The following is a 26,284-nucleotide window of genomic DNA, read 5'->3' as shown; positions in this document are numbered from 1 at the left end:
CTGGTTTTGGGGGGAAAGTATGTCTTAACATTTTATTTAATTCTTCATTAATGGTATCTCAAAATTATTTAATTTTAGGGCTCATCCACCACATATGGAAGAAATTCTCTTCTTTAAGTTTGCACCTCCAACACTTTCCACTGGTGTTTTGGTACATTTTAGCCAATTTCGAGGGTTTAAGATACCATCTGTACATCATTTTTAAAAAATAATTATTTTATTGTATAACATGCTGTAAATCTTATGTCTCTTTTCCATAAGTTTCCCGTTTTCTAAATCAATTGAATGACCGATATCTTGTGCCCATTCGACCATGACATCTTTAAACTCTTTGTCTCTTAAGTGCCAGTTTAATAATAGTTTATACATTTGGATAATTTTTATCATCATTTATAATCAATTTTTTGTCTATTTCGGATAATTTTGTATCAAATCCATTTACATTCTTGTCTTCCTCAAAAAGTGCATTTAATTGATGGTATTGAAACCAGCCTATTTCTGTATGCCTTATTTTTTCATATTTTTTTCATTTGTAATCTATTATTTACTTCCTCTAAAAGATCTTTATACATCAACCAATTTGAATCCATATTTTTTCTTTTTACTGCCTCTGCCTCCATTGGTGACAACCACCATCGGGTTTTTGGTTCTAATATTTTTTTGTTCCTTTCCCAAACTTCATATAAGGCTTTCCCAATAATGTGATTTAGGAATCCCTTGTGGATTTTTGCTTTATTATAACCCGGGTAGCCGTGCCACCCCACTATATTATCCTAGCCCTCAATATCCAATAATTTAGTATTCTTCAAAATCATCCATTCCTTGAGCTAAACCAGGCAGGCAACTTCTTTAAAAAAAAATAAATTATTATCAGGCCAATCACATTACATTATCCAAATCACATTAGTTTCAAATTATACAGCCAAATTTTAAATTTTGTTGGGGGTGCCCATCCATCAAGTTCCGCATGAGTCCAAAACTACGAACGAGTCCAAACATCACTTATATTACTGCTTTAATTAGACAGTTCTATCCAGTTCAATCCAGATAGTCCTTTATTACTTTCTTTCTCTTCTTGTTGTTATCGTATATTCCTTTCTTTGCGATCTCTGATAATTTTCACAAGCAGATTGAAAACAGGCATCCTTTGTGTGGGTTTTGTACTGTCCAAAGATCATATCACTCAGGGACAGCCTCTGTTAAGCGCTTCCATAAAAAAATTAATCTTCAGCCTGTCCTTTACTTTTCTCAGGCTTGCCAAATAAATCAAATGAGTCAGGAGGCTCTGTCAGGTCAAGTTTGCGTTCCAACATTCCTTCTCTTTCGAATAATCCTGATTCTCCTCCCCCTGTCCTTCTTTCTCCGGCAAGCCTGTCTTGGCGAGACGCCATTTTTTAACTGCGTCATAAAAATTTTCCTCTTTCTCACTGTTCACCAATTCTCTCTCCTGTTATAATCCATCCCACACAGTTCTTGAATTCCTGCTTGTGATTAATAAAAATGCAACGATCTTATTTCTATCTGGGGTGAAGGGTTATTAATATCTCATCGTGCAAAGAAAAAAAAAGTTTTTTCCTCCACCCCCCCTTCATTCCAAACATACAGTCGCCTAGTGGTGATTCATCAGAAGATTTACTTATCCATCTGTCACTCCCGGTCACAGAGATCCATTAATCAGCACTCTTATCTCTCGAACATTACTTGATATATGTGCTTCAGCTTCATTCCAATCGTATGTTTCCAATTATAATTCCGAGCTGAAGCTAACCAGCACGCGCTAATTGGAATCGGTGTCAGGAAGATCTGACACCACCGAGGGCTCGTGCCAAGTGTTCGGCACCCCCATCTCTCGGATCAGGGGGTGCATTGTGAACACCGCTGGCAAGGCAGTGCCCCCCGTCTCCTGGGGGGTAGGAAGACTGCATACCTCCCTTATTTACCTCGTATGGGCCAGAGAGATGTTATTGTCGGCCATCTTCCAACGCGCCACCTGGTGGCCCCCAGGCAGGCAACTTCATAGTAGATCCTAAAATCTGGCATTCCAAACCCTCCTTTGTTTTTGGTTACTGTTAATAGTTTAAATTTAATTCTGTTTTTTTTTTTTTTTTTTGCCCTGCCAAATGTATTTCGCCAAATACCTGTGCCATTCCTTAAAACAATTTAAGCCATTAAGAACCAGAATTGATTGAAAAAGGAACAGCATTTTTGGTAAAACTACCATCTTGATTGTAGAAATTCTTCCCCACAACGTGAGTTTTCATTTACTCCAGATTTCTAAGTCTTTCCTAATTTTGCTCCATACCTTAATATAATTGTCTTTCTATAAATTAATGTTTTTCATGGTTATCCAAATTCCTAAATACTTTGCTCTGTAATTTTAAGTCTATTTCTAACTTTACTTTTTCTTGTATATCTAATTATTTTACCAGGAGTTTTGTTTTTTCTTTATTAATTTTGAATCGTGATAATTGTCCAAACGCCTTTCTTTTTCCTTTCCTTTCCTTTTATTATAATCATTTTTATTGATTTTCTTTCTTACAACAAATATTCATCACCATCACTAAATATTCCTATATCTCATCATAGTCTTTCAATTTTAACTTTCCTTCTTGTTCTATTAGTAATTCTCTGTATGTTGGCCATATTCCTTTCATTGCTGATGTATTAAGTGATAGTGCTTCAATGGGTGATAGCCACCATGGAGTTTGGGGTTCCAATAATTTTTTGTATTTTCCTCATACCTTTATTAAAAACTTATTATTGTATTGTGGAGTCCTTTGTGTACTTTTGTTTTCCCATACCACAAATATGCATGCCAACCAAATCTGTTGTCATGTCCTTCCAGTTCTATTGCCTCTTCTTTCTCCAATTTAATCCAATCTCGAATCCGAGTAAGACAAGCTGCTTCATAGTAAATTTTGAGATCTGGAAGGGAAAAGCCTCCCCTTTCTTTTAAGTCTGAGTTTTGTATTTTATTCTTGGCCTTGTTTTTTCCAACATTACAACAACAACAACAACAACAACAACAACAACAACAACAACAACAACAATAATTTATTATTTGTACCCCGCCCATCTGCCTGGGTTTCCCAGAGCAGCCTTTTTCAACCTGTGGGTCCCCAGATGTTGCTGAACTACTACTCCCATCACCCCTAGCTAGCAAGGCCAGAGCTCAGGGATGATGGGAGTTGTAGTCCAACAACATCTGGGGACACACAGGTTGAGAACTGCTGCTGTAGAGGGTTTTCTGTTGGAATTATTAGATTGTCTGCGAAGGCTCTGACCTTATAGGCCCTTTGTCCAACTTTAATTCCTTGTATTCTAGGGTCTTCTCTTATTGCTTTAAAATATACTTCCAGAAGTGTGATAAAGAGGAGAGGAGAAAGAGGGCAGCCCTGTCTTGTTCCCTTAGAGATATTAAAATCTTCTGATATTTCACCATTGATAATTAGTCTGACCTTTTGGGAATTATAAATTGCTTTATACCACTACATATTTTCTCACCCAAACTCGTCATTTCCAAAGTTTTTTGCATGAATGCCCCTGAAACATCAAATGCTTTCTCCGCATCCACCAAGAGCAGGGCTGCCTTTTTATCTGGTCTCATTCTAGGTATTTTATTGTATCTACTAAGAATCATAAAGGTAAAGGGACCCCTGACCATTAGGTCCAGTCGCAGACAACTCTAGGGTTGCGGTGCTCATCTCACTTTACTGGCCGAGGGAGCCGGCTTACAATTTCCAGGTCATCTGGCCAGCATGACCAAGCCGCATCTGGCGATCCGGAGCAGTGCACGGAAACGCCGTTCACCTTCCCGCTGGAGTGTTATGTAATAAAAAAATGTAAGGCCTTTTATATATAATAGGTAAAGGTAAAGGTGCCCCTGCCCGTACAGGCCAGTCTTGACAGACTCTAGGGTTGTGCGCTCATCTCACTCTAGAGGCCGGAAGCCAGCGCTGTCCGCAGACACTTCCGGGTCACGTAGCCAGTGTGACGAAGCTGCTGTGGCGAACCGGCACCAGAGCAGCACACGGAAACGCTGTTTACCTTCCCGCTAGAAAGCGGTACCTATTTATCTACTTGCACTTAAGGGTGCTTTCAAACTTCTAGGTGGGCAGGAGCTGGGACCGAACGACGGGAGCTCAGCCCGCTGTGGGGATTCAAACTGCCGACCATGCGATCGGCAAGTCCTAGGCGCTGAGGTTTTACCCACAGCGCCACCCGCGTCCCTTTTATATATAATAATGTTCATAAATGTACCAACCAAACACGTACATAGATACGTGGACCACGTGTCTGGAGCAGCACAGGAAGACTGTCCTGAAACCATTTTGACTCCCAAACTGACGAAATGTATTCTCTGCAAGGAGGGAGGGGTGAGGGGCCTTCCCATTGTCTCAGGAATTGGGTAATCACCGTCTCAAAGGAATGGCCAGACTACTAGGAAAGGCAATCAGATAAGGCATTATCAGATAACCTGGCAGACAGGAAAAACAACAACATTCAAATTTCTGTTGCAGACCGCCTTTTCTATGTTGTAGGTATGCTGTTTGTGGGGGGTGGTCTTGGGTTACACCCCTTCTGTGATGTATGTATGATGTATGGAGGGGTGGTCTTGAGCTCCAGGGCAGGGAATTTAAAAGTTCTATATAATGGCCGGCACACCTTTGTCCGGGGTCCTCCTCCTTTCTCCTGCCTGTGAGGGGAGCAACCTGTTGCAACAGTTCAATAAAGATCAGGCTTACTAGCTGCTTTGCTTCTCAATATTCTCTGGTTGGCTTCTTTGATTTTCTCCAACTGATGGAGAACCGGCAAAGGACTCTACAACGGCTCTTGTGACCCCCATAAGGGAATAAGGGCAGATTTTGTTTACAACAGGTACTTATTTATCTACTTGCAGTTTGATGTGCTTTCGAACTGCTAGGTTGGCAGCAGCAGAGACAGAGCAACGGGAGCTCACCCCTTCGCGGGGATTCGAACAGCCAACCTGATCGGCAAGCCCTTAGTGAGGACAATATATTCTTGCAGGAGCTGGGAGCCAAAGCAGGCACAGTCCGGCTGGAGCAAAGTATAAGTTTATATTCCCTATGCACACGTTCCCTCCCTCCTCTTCCCATTGGTTGGGTGCTACAAGGTTTTCCTTCCCCCAGTTATCAAATAACAGACAAGAGGCTGAGCGTGGAGAGAACTTCTCCTTCCTCCTCAGAGTTGCCTCCACTTCCGGCTTCACCAGCAGAGATAAAATTGGAGCTGGCAAAGGAGGGAGGGGAGGAGGCGGGAAGGGGGGCTGCATTGTGCGGAGGAGGGGGCTTCTTCCTAATTAAGCCTCCTAATTAAGCGCCCTCACGCCCTGCCTCCCACTCAGGGGCTTCCATTCCCGCCCCCGCTGCCCGGGATTTCGGGTGAGTGCAAAGCAAAGGGCGGGGAAGGAGGGAAGGGGCTTTGCGAGGGGGTCCAGGATGAGAAGCCCCCGGACGGGGAGAAGAGAAGGGAGGAAAGGGAGCTGTTTCCTTAAAGGGGGCCTTGAAGGGGAGGGGGGGAGAAGCTTCCTCCTGCAGGGATCTGGTGCAAAGGGAGGAGGCGGGCGAGGGGAGAGGGGTGGGCAATGCTGGCCAGGATCGTCTTAATACTATTAAATTTAGTATCTATACCCCAGCAGAAGACCCCTCGGAGGAGGACCTTATCTTTAGGCAACAGGAGATAGCATTCCTCTTCTTCCAGGCGTTTGGCATATTACAAACAATCTATGGACTGCACAACTGCATGGGGGGGGGGGGCGAGGGTTGTCGTTTTTATTTCTTACTCTGCTATGCAACTCTGTTTTTCTCTTGTAAGCTGCGCTGTGATCTTTGGAGGAAGGGCAGTATAGAAATGTGAAGAATAGCTGTAAAAATAGGAAGCCCTGTTGTGTTCAAGGGGGGAGGGTTGGGACAAAGTCTCTGATCAGCATGCATAACAGGATGGGCTTAGGAGGGAATAAAACTAATAATAATAATAATATAATAATAATAATAATAATAAATAATTCATTACTTGCCCCCTGCCCATCTGACTGTGTTGCCTCAGCCACTCTGGGCGGCTACCAACAAAATCACCAAAAAATTTAAAACATTAAAAACTTCATGTACAGACTGCCATCAAAAGACTTCCATTTTGTAGAAATGGCCTTTGAATATAAAGAAATGCCCTCTTTAAGGAATCCCATGGTGTAAACGTGTATGTTGTCCTCTAGGTCCAAACGCATAGTATTAGCAAGCAGTGCTCCAAAGTGCTTCTCTGGTGAACTTGCCATATAAGTTGTTTACTCCTGACCAAAACTCCTGTTTCCCAAAAGGACTGGAGGGGGAGGTCTCCTCATCACTTTTAAGCCACCCCACTCCCACCGCATGGAAGGCAGAGGACGTGTTCATCCACAATCCCAGTAAACCATGAAGTGAACCAGGCGCTGCAGCTCCTTCCCCTCTCACTGGGCAGCAGAGGAAAGGGATGGGTTTGAAGGCTCTTCCTGCCTCTCTCCCCTGAGTTACAAGAGCAAAGGGTGTTTGTAGTGCAGAACGACAGAGGAGGAGTCAGGGAGGACAGAGGGAGCAATGGGCGGATCCCCCGCCTCTCCCAGGGGGTCCAGATGCAAGCAAGGGGCTTCCTTCTTCTCCATGCAAGGGCCACCCATGTATTCAGAGCAGTCCTTTGCAGATTAATTCTTAAATTCCAGGAGATCTACTCTCAGGCCACTAATGTGCATACCATGACAGACTTAGGAAGGGAGGTGGGACAGGCAGGTGAAAGGAATTGCCAAAGGTGTTTGAAAATGGGTGGGGGCTCTTGGGAAGGGGGTGCCCAATTGGGGCTTCTCCAGGGGCAGCAGAATGTCTTGGGCAGGAGAATCCCTGCAGGGGCTCTCAGACTCCCTTTGCTTCTTCTTCCCTCCCTCCCAGGAAGCTGCAACTTGCTCTGGATTCTGCGCTCCTCAGGAAGCTGAAGCTGCAAACCTAGCTGAGACTGAACCTGCAACCCTGGCCAGGATGGAAGGAGGAAGATGGACGGTTGACCTGGTCAGGCTGTCTCCCGCATCCCTCCCCACAACCTCTGAGCATTACCTCCCAGGACCCTTGGAGAAATCTGGTGAGTTCCAGGGGAGAGGAGATGGGGACAGGGATAGATGGATGGTGGAGGGAGAAAGAGGAAAAGATGGAGAGGAGACAAATGGAAGGAAGTTCCTGACAGGAAGAAGGAAGGGGTGAGGCCTTCTCCAAAGCAGCTCTTTGTTTCTTGAATCCCTTTCATAAAGTACAGTGGTACCTCGGGTTACATACGCTTCAGGTTACAGACTCCGCTAACCCAGAAATAGTACCTCTGGTTAAGAACTTTGCTTCAGGATGAGAACAAAAAACGCGCGGCAGTAGCAGGAGGCCGCATTAGCTAAAGTGGTGGTTCAGGTTAAGAACAGTTTCAGGTTAAAAACAGACCTCCGGAACGAATTAAGTACTTAACCTGAGGTACCACTGTAGTGGGGGGCAGATTTTCTTCCTCCAGGATTTTAAATCTTAGGAGTTACAGTGGTACCTTGGTTCTCAAACATAATAGGTTCCGGAAGACTTCCAAAACCAAAGCGTTTCAAAACCAAGGCGTGCTTTCCCATAGAAAGTAATGCAAAATGGATTACTGTATTTTTCGTCCCATAGGACGCACCTAGTTTTTTGGGGGAAAAATAAAGGGGAAAAAAATTTCCTTTATTTCCCCCCCAAAAGCAGGTCGGGGAAACCGAACCAGGTCCAGGAACAGCGGGATGATGGCGCTGCGCCTCACCGCTGTCCCCCGAGCTTGTGGGGCTGGCCGATGTCTGTCCGGCGCGAGGGGCGCTCTGCTTTAGGGTGCCCCTCGTGCTGGGCGGCAGGCTGCTATCCGCAGCGTGGGGAGCCCTGCGGGGAACTCCTGCAGGGCTCCCCATGCTGCGGATGTCTGCCCGGCGCGAGGGGCGCTCTGCTTTCAGGGCAACCCCTAAAACAGCAATTTAACATGAATTTTACTATCTAACAAGACCATTGATCCATAAAACGAAAGCAGTAATCAATGTTCTGTACCATAAAATAAAGAAGACAGTATTGTTGATGATAAAAATTAAAATTAAAAAAGAAGCCACAATCAAAAATGAAAAAGCCACACAAACAAAAATGCAAAAAGTAGGAAAAAACTAAAGCACCAAATGTCACCTCAGAACACTACAACCAGAAACAGCTTGAATATTGATGGGCCGGGGGCTTAAATTAGCTGCTCAAGGATACAAGTGGGATGGAAAAAAACCTTAATTACGATGGGGGGGACTTAAATTTGCTGTGCAACAGTAAAAATGGGAGCTCTTCGGTTTCCGAGGAAAAGTTCAAAAACAGGAGCCCCTATTTCTGGGTTTGCAAATGATGAATCAACAGAAGCATAGTCAATCTATGGACTTCCCTTTTTTTGAAATATTTTTATTGGTTTTTACAACTGCAAGTTTATATCAAATACATTTATATAATCAATTCCTGAGATTCTCTGAATCACATGACTTCGCTCCATCCCTTTCATGGGTCCTGATAGTACCGTATTTTTTGCTCCATAAGGCGCACCGGACCATAAGACGCACCTAGTTTTCAGAGGAGGAAAACAGGGGGGAAATATTCTGAATCAAATGTTGTACTAAACTATTTAATAAACTACTGGTATATCAGATACAGATAGGTAGCCGTGTTGGTCTGCCATAGTCAAAATAAAAAAATTCCTTCCAGTAGCACCTTAAAGACCAACTAAGTTAGTTCTTGGTATGAGCTTTCGTGTGCATGCACACTTCTTCAGATACATTATTTTGGTATATCAGAGTCAGACTAAGAGGGACAGGAGCTGTATGTTTGTTTAGTGTGCAGGTTCAAGGAGCCAGCGGATCAGCTGAGACGCGGGGGATTTGTGTAATTTCCCCTTCTCCCTCATCCTCTGCCCTGCAGTCTCCAGCAGCCTTCCTTTTTTACTTCCTGGTTTTCACTGCGCTGGTGGCTCAGAGCTCGAGGTTGGTTTTTTTTTTTGCTGCTGGTTGCTTAAATTTTATCCTTCCCGATCCTTCCCCTCCTGTGTCCTGCCGTCCCTCTGCAGCCTCATTGCTCCGTTTAGGGAGCGGGCGGACCTTCTGCAGCTATTGCTGGCTGCGCACCACTTTAAAAAGTGCCTTCTGGCTTTGAATCACCTGTCTCCCTTTACTATTTTACCTAAGGTATTTGCCCTGTGCCTGGGGTTTTTTCCATTTAACAGTTTGCAGCCTTTTCGTTCCGTTGCTTATTTTGAGGCAGGATAGATTTGAGCAAGTGATCAGGACTTGGATTGCAGGGGATTCGCCATTAGCTGTGTAAAAGCGCTCCTCCTTGCAGCCTTCTACTTTGTTTGTACACGTGGCTACTGGTATCAGGTTCAGTTTGAGTAATGAACAGCCACTGGCAGCAATAGAATGGAGCATAAAAAAGAAGTAGGGGCACTGGGACCCAGACAATGCTCAAATCTATCCTGCCTCAAAACAAGCTGCAGAAGTAAAAAGCACGCTCCCCTGCCCCTCATCCCGTGCGTTCCCCAGCCTTTTTTTTTTTTTGTTTCCTGGTTTTCACTGCGCTCGTTAGCAAGGTGATGTCTCTACTTTTTCATTATATACCATTTCCCAAAATGATACTGTTATCTTACATGACCACCACATATAGCAAAAGGTGCCCGCTTCTTTACATTTCCAGCAGATATTTGAACTTACTCTATATGTTTTAGATAACTTACTAGGAGTCAAATACCACCAGTACATCATTTTCATGTAGTTTTCTTTCAATGAACAGCAAGCTGTGAATTTCAGATTTGTTTTCCAAAGCCTCTCCCAATCTGCCATTTGTATGTTATGTCCTAAGTCCCTTTCCCAAGAACTAAGAGTTCTTTTTGAAATTGTGATGTCTCATAACTAAAACCTTTCTTTTTGTCTATCTTAAAGATATCGTTTAGTTGATGGTACTGTAACCAGTCAGGTACAGCTTCCCTTATCTCTTCAAAATCGTTTAATTTCAGTTGGTTTTCAACTGCAGTTAACACCTCTCTGTAAGTCGGCCAATTACTTCTCATATTCAATTTTTTTCAGAGATATTGCTTCCAAGGGGGAAAGCCACCAGGGTGTTTTTTACTGAAGCAAATTTTTATACTTCTCCCGTACCCTAAACATTGGTTTTCTTACTATATGATTCTGAAAAGCTCTATGCACCTTGGCCTTTTCCTACCATAAATATGCATGCTATACATTATTTGTGTCCTTCCAGATCTAAAATACAGTATCTGTGTTTTCTAATGTAATCCATTCCCGGTTCTAGCAGATACAGGATGCTTCATAATAAAGTTTCAAATCCGGCAGGGTGAAACCTCCTCTCTCTCTTACATCTGTTAATAATTTATTTTTTATACTTGGTTTCGTCCCTTGTCTGATAAACCTAGATATATCTTCTTGCCATTTATCAAAGCATCCTGTGTTGCCTATTGCCTGGACTGCTTAGAATAAAAATAACATTTTTGGCAATACATTCATTTTTATTACTGATATTCCACCCCAAAATGATAAATTCATTCTTCCCCATATCTCTAAAGCTCTTTTTATTTCTTTCCACTCATTCTTGTAATTGTCCTTAAAAATATTAATATTCTTAGCTGTCAAACAGATATCCCAGTATTTGACTTTATGTATAACTAACTCTGTTTTCTGTTGTAATTTCTTTTGGTCTTGCTCCATTGTGTTTTTTACCAAAAACTTAGAATCATAGAATCATAGAGTTGGAATAGACCACAAGGGCCATCGAGTCCAACCCCCTGCCAAGCAGGAAACACCATCAAAGCACTCCTGACATATGGTTGTCAAGCCTCTGCTTAAAGACCTCCAAAGCAGGAGACTCCACCACACTCCTTGGCAGCAAATTCCACTGTCGAACAGCTCTTACTGTCAGGAAGTTCTTCCTAATGTTTAGGTGGAATCTTCTTTCTTGTAGTTTAGATCCATTGCTCCGTGTCTGCTTCTCTGGAGCAGCAGAAAACAACATTTCTCCCTCCTCTATATGACATCCTTTTATATATTTGAACATGGCTATCATATCACCCCTTAACCTCCTCTTCTCCAGGCTAAACATGCCCAGCTCCCTTAGCCTTTCCTCATAAGGCATCGTTTCCAGGCCTTTGACCATTTTGGTTGCCCTCCTCTGGACACGTTCCAGTTTGTCAGTGTCCTTCTTGAACTGTGGTGCCCAGAACTGGACACAGTACTCCAGGTGAGGTCTGACCAGAGCAGAATACAGTGGCACTATTACTTCCCTTGATCTAGATGCTATACTATTGATGCAGCCCAGAATTGCATTGGCTTTTTTAGCTGCCACGTCACACTGTTGGCTCATGTCAAGTTTGTGGTCAACCAAGACTCCTAGATCCTTTTCACATGTACTGCTCTCAAGCCAGGTGTGACCCATCTTGTATTTGTGCCTCTCAATTTTTTTGCCCAAGTGCAATACTTTACATTTCTCCCTGTTAAAGCTCATCTTGTTTGTTTTGGCCCAGTTCTCTAATCTGTCAAGGTCGTTTTGAAGTGTGATCCTGTCCTCTGGGGTGTTAGCCACCCCTCCCAGTTTGGTGTCATCTGCAAATTTGATCAGGATGCCCTTGAGTCCATCATCCAAGTCGTTGATAAAGATGTTGAATAAGACCGGGTCCAAGACAGAACCCTGTGGCACCCCACTAGTCACTCTTCTCCAGGATGAAGAGGAACCATTGATGAGCACCCTTTGGGTTCGGTCAGTCAGCCAGTTACAAATCCACTGAGTGGTAGCATAGTCAAGACCGCATTTTACCAGCTTCTTTACAAGAATATCATGGGGCACCTTGTCGAATGCCTTGCTGAAATCAAGGTAGGCTACATCCACTGTGTTCCCTTCATCTACCAGGCTTGTAATTCTGTCAAAAAACGAGATCAGGTTAGTCTGACATGACTTATTTTTCAGAAATCCATGCTGACTATTGGTGATCACAGCATTCCTTTCTAGGTGCTCACAGACTGTTTGCTTAATGATCTGCTCCAGAATCTTCCCTGGTATTGATGTCAGACTGACTGGGCGATAATTATTTGGGTCCTCTCTTTCCCCCTTTTTGAAAACAGGGACAACATTTGCCCTCCTCCAGTCTGCCGGGACTTTGCCTGTTCTCCAGGAATTCTCAAAGATGACTGCCAGTGGTTCTGAGATCACATCTGCCAGTTCTTTTAATACTCTTGGATGCAGTTCATCTGGCCCTGGAGACTTGAATACATCTAAACTAGCCAAGTATTCTTGTACTATCTCCTTAGTTATTCTGGGCTGTGTTTCCTCTGCTGAATCATTTGCTCCAAATTCTTCAGGTCGGGCATTGTTTTCTTTATCGGAGAAGACTGGGGCAAACAAGGCATTGAGGAGTCTTATTCTTGTTTAGTTTAAAGCCCCCAGCCTGCCCGAAGTCCTGCATCTTTTCTACCACCTTCGGTGGAGTATTTATGGAATCCTTCACTGTAATTACATGGTGAACTGTGAAAGCTTTTAATTTATATGCTTTATTTTCTACTGTTATTCCTGTAATTAATTTCTCCACTTTGTCTCCCTCACCAGGGCCTCTAATACCAAAATAAATAATAATGGTGATAGGGGATATCCTTGTCTTGTCCCCTTCCTTATTTTACACTTTTCTGTTATCACCATATTAACAATCAGCATAGACTGTTGGTAGAAATAAATTGCATCAATTCCTCTCCCAAATGCTTCCTCAAAATTCATTTTTTCTTTTATCTTTTTCATAAAAGCCCATGAAACATTATCAAAAGCCTTTTCAGCATCTATAAACATTAAGCCCACTTTTTTCTCAATTTTTACTTCCAAGTATTGAATAATATCAATTATATTCCTTATATTTGTCGGGATTCAAGCCTATATGAGTAGTAACTGGCAACTCTCCAGGCACCCGGCTTGATCTCCTGTTAACCTCCCTGTCTGCATTCCTCAGCGAGATCCAGGCAGAGGTCGCGATAGGCGATCCTTCTCAGTGTGAGAAGAACACCCCCCCTCTTTCTTGCCCCCCCAGCAGGGAAAAGAGATAGACAGAAACGTATTTACATGCCTTTATTTCTGTCTTTGCAGCATTACAAAAAACATGACTGCTCTCTTCAAGCTCCAGCAGTCGAATGACAAACACTTCCTGTACTTCCTGTACAGCTCATATTACACTCTGAGCTAATTCCGGTGCTTCACACTGAATTGACTGTCCCTCTGTTTCCCACGGACAGTCCCAACATCATGTGATGTTTTCAAGCTCGCAGCTCGCAGCTGCATTGCTTCTATATCGTAACAATATTTTCCTTCATCTGACGTCCTGGTAGAAAGCAGGCCTGATTGTGCTGAATTTTTTCTGCTAAAACACCTTTCATTCTATTGCCCAAAATATGAGCAATACTCTAAATGGAGTATTTTTCTCGCCTTTTAGTTCAATAATTATTGATTTGTGGTCCGAAAGTGTTCTTAGTTGTATTTCTGCATTTTTAATCTATGGAATTCCATCCTACAGGAATGATGGCCAACAATTTGGATAGCTTGAAAAAAGAGGATTAGACTGACGTCTCTGCTCTGCCCTCGTGGTCCTAGGCAATTATGCTTCTTAATACTAGTTCCTGGAAAGCACAGGAAGGCAGAGGGCTCTTGTACTCAAATCCGGCTTGCTGGTTTCCCACAGGCATCTAGCTGGCCACTGTGAGAACAGGATGCTGGACTAGGTGGGCCTTTTCCCAATCAAGCAAGCTCTTCTTATGTTCTAATACAGGCATCCCCAAACTTGGCCCTCCAGATGTTAAGGACTACAACTCCCATCATCCCTAGCTAACAGGACCAGTGGTCAGGGATGATGGGAATTGTAGTCCCAAAACATCTGGGGGATGTTTGGGGATACTAATATATTGGAATATTTTTACAGTTACATGTGGCAAAGTAACACTTCAGTTTTCTTAGTCATAGGAGAGACTGCTACTCGAACCTGTGATCATTTCCTCCCTGGAAAAAGAGAAATACAGAGATGTGTCTAAGAAGCCAATTCCACCATAGATTATAAAATAATGCAGTTTATTAAGTGTGAATGGAATGACCATGTGTTGTTCTTGCCATTATCTGCATTCCTAAAAGTTTGGAACATAGATAGGACAGTGGAGAAAGGAGACAGTGTTAAAATAGGAGAAGGTGCATATTGCGATTGACGTGTGTTCAGTTCCTTTCTTGTAAGTCTTAACAGGATTCTCTTCCCCTTCCTCCCCATTCCCAAACAGGTGAGGAACATGATGGCCAGAATTCTATGGAGCCATCTGTGAATTCATTGGGAAGAACAAAAAAACAGTTTAAATGCCTGGAACGTGGGATGTGCTTTAGTCACAGTGGAAGACTGAGGACACATCAACGAATCCACATAGAGGAGAAACCATTTAAATGTACTGACTATCGAAAGAGCTTCAGGGACAATGGAACTCTTAGAAAACATCAAGGAACTCACACAGGGGAGAAACCATTTGAATGTATTGAATGTGGAAAGAGCTTCGGTAAAAATGGAGCACTAAGAACACACCAACGAACTCACACGGGGGGAAAACCATTTGAATGTACTGAATGTGGAAAGTGCTTCAGTCGATATGGAACACTTAGAATGCACGAACGAACTCACACAGAGGAGAAACCATTTAAATGTATTGAATGTGGAAACAGCTTTAGTCAAAATGGAAACCTTAGAATACATCAACGAACTCACACAGGGGAAAAACCATTTGAATGTACTGAATGTGGAAAGTGCTTCAGTCGATATGGAACACTTATAATACACCAACGAACTCACACGGGGGAGAAACCATTTGCATGTATTGAATGTGGAAAGAGCTTCAGTCAATATGGAACACTTAAAATACACCAACGAACTCACACGGGGGAGAAACCATTGAAATGTATTGAATGTGGAAAGGGCTTCAGTGAAAGTGGAGCACTTAGAAGACATGTACAAACTCACATAGAAGAGAAACCTTTTAAATGTATTGCATGTGGAAAGGGCTTCAGTAAGAGTGGAGACCTTAGAATACACCAAGGAACTCACATGGGGGAGAAACCATTTAAATGTATTGAATGTGGAAAGAGCTTCTGTAGAAGTGGGACACTTAGAAGACATCAACGAACTCACACAGAGGAGAAACAATTTAAATGTATTGAATGTGGAAAGAGCTTCAGTAGAAGTGAACACCTTAGAAGACATCAACTAACTCACACGGGGGAGAAACCTTTTAAATGTATTGAATGTGGAAATAGCTTCAGTCAAAGTGGAGCACTTAGAATACACCAACGAACTCACACGGGGGAGAAACCATTTAAATGTTTTGAATGTGGAAAGAGCTTCAGTAGAAGTGGACACCTTAGAGTACACCAACGAACTCACACGGGGGAGAAACCATTTGAATGTATTGAATGTGGAAACAGCTTCAGTCAAAATAGATACCTTAGAATACATCAACGAACTCACACGGGGGAGAAACCATTTAAATGTTTTGAATGTGGAAAGTGCTTCAGTGAAAGTGGAGCACTTAGAAGACACCAACAAACTCACACGGGGGAGAAACCATTTGCATGTATTGAATGTGGAAACAGCTTCAGTCAAAATGAATACCTTAGAATACATCAACGAACTCACACGGGGGAGAAACCATTTAAATGTATTGAATGTGGAAAGAGTTTCAGTAGAAGTGGACACCTTAGAATACATCAACGAACTCACACGGGGGAGAAACCATTTGAATGTATTGAATGTGGAAAGAGCTTCAGTCAAAATGTAATACTTAGAAGACATCTACAAACTCACATAGAGGAGAAACCATTTAAATGTATTGAATGTGGAAAGAGCTTCAGTAAAAGTGGCCACCTTAGAATACACCAGCGAACTCACACGGGGGAGAAACCATTTAAATGTACTGAATGTGGAAAAAGCTTCAACAGGAAGGATAAACTTACATTACATTGGCAAACTCACACAGCGGAGAAGCTTTAGTCAATATGGAACCTTAGGAAATATCCACTAATTTACATGGGGAGGTCTTAATACAGTGGTACCTCGGGTTACGTACTTAATTTGTTCTGGAGGTGTATTCTTAACCTGAAACTATTCTTAACCTGAAGCACCACTTTAGCTATTCGGGCCTCCTGCTGCCGCCACGCCACCACCACACGATTTCCATTCTTATCCTGAAACAAAGTTCTTAACCCGAGGTACTATTTCTGGGTTAGCACTGTCTGTAACCTGAAGCTTATGTAGCCTGAAGCATGTGTAACCCGAGGTACCACTGTATAGTACTTTCTAGAGCAGTTTCTCAACCTGTGGGCCCCCAGATGTTGCTGATCTGCAACTCCCATCACCCCTAGCTAGCAAGGCCAGAGCTCAGGGATGATGGGAGTTGTAGTCCAACAACATCTGGGGACCCACAAGTTGAGAACCGCTGCTCTAGAAGGTTTTCTGTTGTAATTATTAGATTGTCTGCGAAGGCTCCGACCTTATAGGCCCTTTGTCAAACTTTAATTCCTTCTATTCTAGGGTCTTCTCTTATTGCTTTCAAATACACTTCCAGAAGTGTGATAAAGAGGAGAGGAGAAAGAGGGCAGCCCTGTCTTGTTCCCTTAGAGATATTAAAAGCTTCTGATGTTTCACCATTTATAATTAGTCTGACCTGTTGGGAATTATAAATCGCTTTTATACCACTACATATTTTCTCACCCAAACTCATAATTTCCAAAGTGTTTTGCATGAATGCCCCCAAAACATGATCCAATGCTTTCTCCGCATCCACCAAGATCTTGGCTGCCTTTTTATCTGCTCTCATTTCTAGGTATACTATTGTATCTACTACCAATCTTACGTTGCTGTAAATTTGTCTTGGTCTATAAATCTTAATTTACTCTAAATTGGGTCCATATTTCAGTATCAATGTAATTAGGGCCTCTTGTCATTATTCTGGCACTTGTCCTCCTTCTAAAATTTTGTTCATTATTTTTTCTAACATTGGTAATATGATCTCTTCCAATTTTTTGTAATTCATTAAAGAAATGCCATCCGCACCAGGGACTTTACCATTCTTAGAAGTCACAATTCCTTCTTTTATTTCATTAATATTAATAGGGACATTTAAGTATTTCTATTCTTTCTCTTATTTTTGTGGCAGTCAACCACAAAGAATCTTGAGGCAGGTTACACATTTATTCCAGTTCAGTCTTTGGTTATTGACATTTCTATCCCACAACCCTATCCACCTAGCAGACTGCCTCTCTCCCCTGGCCCTACAAGCCCATCAGTAACATTTTCTGTAGAGACACTGGGGATTGTTCCAGGACACTTGTCACTTGCTGACAATGCAGAAGGAGGCCACCTTGGTGCACCCAGAAGATACCAGATGTTGGTTGTAGTTACGTCTATACAAAGTGCATAGCCTTTGACCCTCCATAAAGAAATGGGGAGGAATGAGGAGCCTGAATAGCTGACTAGTAGGAAATGTACCCTGGTAAGCTTCTGTCAATTCTTGAGGGGGCTTTGTATCATTTAACTTCAAAATGTGGGAAATGTTTGTGGGGCCTCCTCCTCCCCCGGTTGCTGCTGCTGAGTGGGGCCCTGGATATCTGCCCCAAACGTTTTCCTTGATGGTAGCAGGATGGGAGAAGTCAAGTGCCCAGAATAAAAAAGGAAAAGTATTTTCTGCATCTTTTCTTGAACGAAATGGGTATGTCTGAAACCTCAGACAAAGTTCATGTTGACAGTATCTAAATCTAACCCAATTAATATATTTATTACTGCTGATACAAAGATAAATGCAATATAATGTTCTCCAAAACAAACACTTTAACCAGATGATCTTGCCTTCTGGGAGGTGGAGCAAGATGCTGAGGGAATCTATTCTATGGGGGGGGGAGCGCAGTGCACCCAGAAGATTTCAGTTGTGGGTTGTAGTTGCATCTATACAAAGTGAATAGCCTTTGCCCCTCCATAAAGAAAGAAATGGGGAGGAGACAAGAGCTGGAATAGCTGACCAGAAGGAAAGGTAACCTGGGAAGTTCATGTTGATCGACCAACTCAGCTCCCTGACCCCAAGAAAAGACCAGTCCAGGGAGGCAGGTGAGCATTACAGCTACACCCCACATTATGCTCTCCAGTAGCTATTCCTTCAGCCAGGCCTATTTTCACTCAGTTCTTAGTGTGTCCATGGTTGTGTGTGTTTTACGTTTCCTTTCCCCCCTTCCTTGCAGTCCTAACAAAAACTAACCTCCACGCCAATGCTTTCAGCCCCAGAAGAGGAGCTCCCCTCGGTGTCAAGGGAGGGGGGGTTCAAGGGAGCATCTGGAGCCCTGCCATTCCTTCTGTCCCTGGCCCCTTCCCCTCCTCTCTCTGCCACCCCAGGGCCACTCCTTACTCCCCAGCATGAGACTGGATCTGTCTGTGATGGTGAGATGTCCTGGCTGGTTGAAGGACCACTTCCTGTTTCCTGGAGCTCCATCCTTCCTTCTCATGCAAGGTGGAGTCATGAAGCAGGTGGAGACTGAGCACACCTAAGGGTGACCAGGGGGGGGGGGGGATTCTGCTTAACCTTTCCCCGTCTGCTCCGTTTCTGGATCAAAATCCCCAGCTAATCTGTCAAACTGCTGCTGCTGCCTCCTGTCACTGTTCGGGTGTCTCTGGAGTGTTTCTTTGAGGAGAATACAGGACACGGTAAAAGACATTGTGTGTATTGAGTGTGCAATAAGGTAGACAGAGGCTGAGCCCTCCCTATAATGCAAACAGGGAGACTTCTGTCCAGGAGATTTTTGTATAAAAAATTCTTTGCTGAGGTGGAAGTGGGGACTGTTATGTATTGAAGTTCTCATCCTGGCCACCAGGGGTATTGTGTGTGTATAGTTTTCACTCGGGTCCATATCAGTCAATTTAGGCGGGAAACCCTGGGTGGTTGTTGTTACAGTGTTGACAGCTGGCTGCCTATAAAAGCAGGCCGGCTGAGCTGTTTGCTGTTCAGTTCAGTTCCAGCTTACTATAAAGAACCACTTGGAGAAATCTCTGTGGCGTCTGCTATGTCCACCCACAATTTAATACTAAGTGAGATTGGAGTAGAACCATGTTTGCATGAACATGAGAAGGCAAAATATGTTCTCCATTTAAATATTTATTAAAATAATTTATTCAGTTACCCAGAAGAGTTATTAGGCTTTTTTGCTGTAAGCTACTTCATACATTGTAAGAAGTGGGTCCTGAGACCCTTGATCCCCTTCCTTAAAATACCATCTGAAGAATACTGGAGAAGCAAATAAAGAGTTTATTGAGGACAATAGGTAAAGGTAAAGGGACCCCTGACCGTGAGGTCCTGTTGAGGATGACAATGGGGCTGCGGTGCTCATCTCACTTTACTGGCCGAGTGATACGGAGGGGGAGGTACCTTCCCGCATCCCTCCGCCGGCCACCAAAGGGGTCCGAGGCGATGACCTCAACGGCGCCCAGCTTTGCCCTGACCCCTCAGCCCCCACACCGTTACATAAGCACCACACTATACCCCTGGCCTCTTAAATAAAATGCCTATCCCTCTCTCTCTATACGGGCGAAATAAGCCCACCATCTTTCCCTAAGCCTCCCTCCCGCTCTATATCATGGGTTGACTGTATCAAACTGTGCTCCCATTTGTTTCAATGGAAACCGCATTCCCATTCGTTTCAATGGCCGCGTCCCAGCCAATCAGAACCATGCATCCGCTCTGCAGATTCAGCTCAGCGAGCCCCTACACGCCTCATTTAACCTCTTGACAAGCTACTGGCGGCTCCCTGCTGGGGGAACAATAGAATCGAAACTCGTGGACTCATAAAAGTGTCAAATCCTGTTACAATGTATCCATTTCATTTCCGACTTCAATCACTGACATAAGACTGGAACAGAACGGACTAAAACTTATAAAATTCATATTAATTCAACCACAGCTCTGATTTCCTTGGTTTTGGTGCCAATCGACTCAGTTTATTCAGGACTCCATGACACCTCCTCGGCCTCCATAATCCCTCGAGCGAGGAGTCACGTACTCAGAAAGACCCTAATCCGGCCAAGTCGCTTTGCCCAACCTTTCCTCCGGGCAACGCCAGGTGCTAGACCTTGCATACTTGGACTATTGACTCTGCATACTTGGACTATTGTCTTCTCATCACCGGTAGTCAGGAAGCGCTTATCTGCACATATCTCTGACTCTGCATATCCCCCCCACTGTATATGTTAATCTGTGTAACTCAACCCCTCTCTAATGTATTCATGATGTCACCTGTGTAACCCAACCTATTTCTAATGTATTCATGACGCAATAATGATGTATTTTGCACTGTATTCTGGGACATGGAGGGAAGTTTCAAAAACTCCTGTCACCCCTTTCTCGGGGTTCAATCTTGCCTTGAACCTGTTGCGCAATAAACTTGGATCTTCTGTAGTTTGCTCCTGCGTCCGGCTGAGCTCATTTTCCTCCGCAGGGACCCGCGGACTTAGTCGGACGAGCTGGGTGGCAGAGTAACCCCGCACCCAGATTTTTTCGTAACACCGAGGGAGCCAGCATGACTAAGCCGCTTCTGGCAAACCAGAGCAGTGCACGGGAACGCCATTTACCTTCCTGCTGGAGCGGTATGTAATAAAAAAAATTAAGGTCTTATATATATAATAAATGTTCATAAATGTACCAACCAAACACATACATAGATATGTGAACCACATGTCTGGAGCAGCACAGGAAAAGCAACAACATTCAAATTTCTGTTGTAGACCGCCTTTTCTGTGATGTATGTATGATGTATGGAGGGGTGGTCTTGAGCTCCAGGGCAGGGAATTTAAAAGGGCTATATAAGGGCAGGCACACCTTTGTTCTGGGTCCTCCTCCGTTCTCCTCCATGTGAGGGGAGCAACCTGTTGCAACATTTCAATAAAGATCAGGCTTTGCTTCTCAATATTCTCTGCTATTTTCTCCTACAAATGGAGAACCGGCAAAGGACTCTATAAAGGCTCTTGTGGCCCCCTTAAAAGCATAAGGGCAGATTTTGTTTACAACAGGTACCTATTTATCTTCTTGCACTTCGTGCTTTCGAATTGCTAGGATGGCAGGAGAAGAAACAGAGCAACGGGAGCTCACTCCTTCACGGGGATTCAAACTGCCAACCTTCTGATCGGCAAGCCCTAGGCTCTGGGGTTTAACCCACAGCTCCAGCCGCGTCCCTTATTGAGGACAATACATTCTTGCAAAAGTGGGGGTCCAAAGCAGGCACAGTCCAGCAAAGAATGAGCTTACGGTATATTCCCTATGCACACGTTCCCTCCCTCGCCTTCCCATTGGTTGGGTGCTACAAGGTTTTCCTTCCCCCAATTATCAAATAACAGAGAAGAGGCTGAGCGTGGAGAGAAACGTCTCCTTCCTCCTCTGAGTTGCCTCCACTTCCGGCTTCACCAGCAGAGATAATCTCCGGGCTTGCAAAGGAAGGAGGGGAGGAGGCGGGAAGCGGGGCTGCGTCGTGCGGAGGCGGAGGAGGGGCTGCTTCCTAATCAAGCCTCCTAATTAAACAACCTCACTCCCTGCCTACCACGCGGGGCTCCCATTCCCGCCCCCGCTGCTCAGGATTTCGGGTGAGTGCAAAGCCAATGGCGGGGAAGGAGGGAAGGGGCTTTGCGAGGGGGTCCAGGATGAGAAGCCCCGGGACGGGGAGAAGAGAAGGGAGGAAAGAGAGCTGTTCTCTTAAAGGGAGCCTTGAAGGGGGGGGGGGGAGAAGCTTCCTCCTGCATGGATCTAGTACAAAGGGAGTTGCAGGGAAGGAGGCGGGCAAGGGGAGAGGGGTGGGCATTGCTGGCCAGGAGCGCCTTAATAGTATTAATTAAATTTAATATTTATACCCCAGCAGAAGACCCCTCGGAGGAGGACCTTATCTTTAGGCAACAGGCGAAAGCCTTTCTCTTCTCCCAGGGGTTTGGCTCATTAAACAATCTATGGACTGCACACCTGCATGGGGGGGGGGCGAGGGTTGTCGTTTTTATTTCTTACTCTGTTATGCATCTCTGTGTTTTTCTCTTGTAAGCTGCCCTGTGATCTTTGGAGGAAGGGCAGTATAGAAATGTGAAGAATAGCTGTAAAAATAGGAAGCCCTCTTGCGTTGGGGGGGGGGGTTGGTTGGGACAAAGTCATTGATCAGCATGCATAACAGGATGGGCTTAGGAGGGAATGATAATGATAATAATATAAATAAATAAATAAATAAATAAATACTTGCAGCCTGCCCATCTGATTCCGTTGCCTCAGCCACTCTGGGCGGCTTCCAACAAAAACACCAAAAAAATTAAAACATGAAAAACTTTCCTGTACAGGGCTGCCATCATAAGACTTCCATTTTGTAGAAATGGCCTTTGAATTTAAAGAAACGCCCTCTTTAAGGAGTCCTGTGGTGTAAACGTGTATGTTGTCCTCTAGGTCCAAACACATAGTAAGAGCAAGCAGTGTTCCAAAGTGCTTCTCTTGTGAACTTGCCATCTAAGTTGTTTACTCCTGACCAAAGCTTCTGTTTCCCAAAAGGACTGGAGGGGGGCTCCTCACCACTTTTAACCCCCCCACTCCCACCGCATGGAAGGCGGAGGACGTGTTCATTCACAATCCCAGTAAACCATGAAGTGAACCAGGCGCTGCCGCTCCTTCCCCTCTCACTGGGCAGCAGAGGAGGAAAGGGATGGGTTTGAAGGCTCTTCCTGCCATTCTCCCCTGAGCAACAAGAGTAAAATGTGTTTGCAGGGCAGGAGCGCAGAGGAGGAGGCAGCGAGGGCAGAGGGAGCAGTGGGCGGATCCCCCGCCTCTCCCAGGGGGTCCAGATGCAAGCAAGGGGCTTCCTTCTTCTCCATGCAAGGGCCACCCATGTATTCAGAGCAGTCCTTTGCAGATGAACTCTTAAGTGCAAAGGGATCTACTCTCAGGCCACTAATGTCATACCATGCCAGCCTTAGGAAGGGAGGTGGGACAGGCAGGTGAAAGGAATTGCCAGAGATGTTTGAAAATGGGTGGGGGCTCTTGGGAAGGGGTCTTTTTGTATGCAACAACTGCAGTGGGGATGCTGATTGCCAAGGGATGGAAAGGAGATAAAATTCCATCAGAAGAGGAGTGGCAAGTAAAAATCCTTCAATATATAGAAGTAGCACACATGACGGAAAAGATAAGAAATCGATCGACCCAAAAGTTTAAAAGGGAATGGGAGCTCTATAGACAATATTTAAAAGAACAGTGTCCGCTTATATAAACTTTAAAATGCTTTGAATAACTCTCAGAATTGAATAAGGTACAAAGAATTCAGACAAGATTTAACAAAGATAAAGTTTATGGAAAAATAGAGGCAAGTAATTAAGAAAATTGCCAACCTAGCAGTTCGAAAGCACATCAAAAGTAGATAAATAGGTACCGCTCTGGCAGGAGGGTAAATGGCGTTTCCGTGCGCTGCTCTAGTTCGCCAGAAGCGGCTTAGTCATGCTGGTCACATGACCCGGAAGCTGAGTGCGGACAAATGCCGGCTCCCTCGGCCAGTAAAGCGAGATGAGCATTGCAACCCCAGAATCATGTGTGACTGGACATAATGGTCAAGGGTACCTTTACCTAATTAAGAAAATAAATAACCTATATCAAGGAAGTCGGAAGTTGATGGCTGGAATAATTTTGTGCATTTGTGATGTATTGTTCTATTTCTTTTTGTAAGAAATGTGTTGTGCTTTTTTGTTTTGTTTCTTTTCCTATTTATAAGCTTTTGGTGAGTGTGTGTTGATTTTAAACCAATAAAGATTGAATAAACAAAATAAAATAAATAAAAAAGGAAAGGAGGTGATGAAAGGAATTGCCAAAGGTGTTTGAAAATGGGTGGGGGCTCTTGGGAAGGGGGTGCCCAATTGGGGCTTCTTCAGGGGCAGCAGAATGTCTTGGGTAGGAGAATCCCTGCAGGGCCTCTCAGACTCCCTTGGCTTCTTCTTCTCTCCCTCCCAGGAAGCTGCAACTTGCTCTGGCTTCTGCGCTCCTCAGGAAGCTGAACCTGCAAACCTAGCTGAGACTGAACCTGCAACCCTGGCCAGGATGGAAGGAGGAAGATGGACGGGTGACCTGGTCAGGCTGTCTCCCGCATCCCTCCCCACAACCTCTGAGCATTCCCTCCCAGTACCCTTGGAGAAATCTGGTGAGTTCCAGGGGAGAGGAGATGGGGACAGGGATAGATGGATGGTGGAGGGAGAAAGAGGAAAAGATGGAGAGGAGACAAATGGAAGGAAGTTCCTGACAGGAAGAAGGAAGGGGTGAGGCCTTCTCCAAAGCAGCTCTTTGTTTTTTGAATCCCTTTCATAAAGTAGTGGGGGCAGATTTTCTCCCTCCAGGATTTTAAATCTTAGGAGTTACAGTGGTACCTCGGGTCTCAAACTTAATTGGTTCCAGAAGTCTTCCAAAACCAAAGCGTTCCAAAACCAAGGCGTGCTGTCCCGTAGAAAGTAATGCAAAATGAATTAATCCATTCCAGACTTTTAAAAACAACCCCTAAAACAGCCATTTAACATGAATTTTACTATCTAACAAGACCATTGATCCATAAAATGAAAGCAATAATCAATGTTCTGTACCATAGAATAAATAAGACAGTATTGTAGATGATAAAAATTAATATTTTTTTTCGGACCTGCATTGATGATAGTCATTGATTGAATGGGGAGCTTTTATCCCTTTCCACAGTCAATCAATCAATCAATCAATCATAAAACAAAAAGCTAAGCCTTGGTCAAAAATGAAAAAGCCACACAAACAAAAATGCAAAAAATAGGAAAAAAACTAAAGCTGCAAATGTCACCTCAGAACACTGCAACCAGAAACAGCTTGAATATTGATTGGGGGCGGGGGAGCTTAAATTAGCTGTGCAAGGGAACGAATGGGATGAAAAAAACCTTGATTACGATGGAAACAACTGAAATTAGCTGTTCAAGGGTAAAACGGAATGAAAAAAAGCCTTAATGAGGGTGGGGGGCACTTAAATTTGCTGCGCAACAGTAAAAATGGAAGTTCCAGAGGGTTACGTAACACGAGTCACCACTGTATACATACATTCTCCACAATTTTCATTTATCTAAATTGCCCATAAACTTATTTACAAGTGATTCCTAAAGTCCAGCTAACGTTTTGATTTGCGTGCAATAATCTCGTAGGTAAATTAAAAAAATTTCCAAATCTTTTTTTTTCTTGATTCCTGAGTCTCGCGGTTAATTTTGCCATTTCGGCAGAGTCCAGCAGTTTGGCTTGCCAATCTTCCCTAGTTGGGATTATTGCACCTTTCCATCGTTCGGATAATAACATCTGTGCAGCTGTTGTTGCATACATAGTCTTTCCTGGTCTTTTGGGATCTCAGTACCTGTAATTCCAAATAAATAAGCTTCTAGGTTCTTAACAAATTTTATTTTAAACATTTTTTTTTAATTCATTATATACCATTTACCCAAATGATACTGGAATGTGGAATGTGGAGTTAACCAGGGCTATTGACTGTTTGGCTCCGAAGCGCCCTCTCCGATTGCATGGAGCCCGGGCAGCCCCGTGGTTTTCCACGGATCTGAGGGCAATGAAACAATCATTGAGACGGCTAAAGCGCCGGTGGCGGATAACTCATTCCGAATCTGACCGGACACAGGTTAGAGCTCAGCGTCGAGCCTACCAAGTGGCGATAGCGACAGCGAAGAAGACTTTCTTCGCCGCCTCTATTGCATCTGCAGAAAAGAGCAGGTGGTTCACAATTTAGCAGAACCACCTGCGACATCAGGGCCCAGTACGGGCCACATGATCTCCTGCAATGATTTCGCAAAGTTTTTTGCAGATAAAATCGCTCAGATTCGGGAAGAAGTAGACTCCACCGTGGGAGCAGGGCCAGGGTGGGAGAGTGCTAGAGTCCTGTCTAGTCAAGTTGTGTGGGATCAATTCCAATCTGTTACCTCTGAGGATGTGGACAGGCTGCTTGGACGAGTGAAACCAACCACCTGTCTCCTTGATCCTTGCCAATCCTGGCTTATAAAAGCTAGCCGGGAAGGACTGGGTGATGGGCTTCGTGGGGTGGTGAATGCTCCCTCTGTGAGGGAGCCTTCCCAGACCCGCTGAAAGAGGCGGTTATTAAACCGCTTCTTAAAAAACCAT

At 44.0% G+C, this 26,284-nt stretch overlaps 1 protein-coding gene across 1 annotated transcript in view; it reads left to right on the top strand.

Annotated features, from left to right (window-relative positions):
- The window catches only part of LOC114592141 (uncharacterized), a 49,770-nt gene that overhangs the window by 16,766 nt on the left and 6,720 nt on the right, over positions 1-26,284 (top strand). The window contains 1 exon segment of the mRNA XM_077923034.1: positions 14,360-16,078. Coding sequence (XP_077779160.1) covers positions 14,360-16,078 — 1,719 coding nt within the window.

The sequence above is a fragment of the Podarcis muralis genome, chromosome 2, assembly GCF_964188315.1.
Source record: "Podarcis muralis chromosome 2, rPodMur119.hap1.1, whole genome shotgun sequence".
NCBI lineage: Eukaryota > Metazoa > Chordata > Lepidosauria > Squamata > Lacertidae > Podarcis > Podarcis muralis.
Note: the sequence above shows the minus strand (reverse complement) of the source record. Positions and strands in the feature narration are given on the sequence as shown.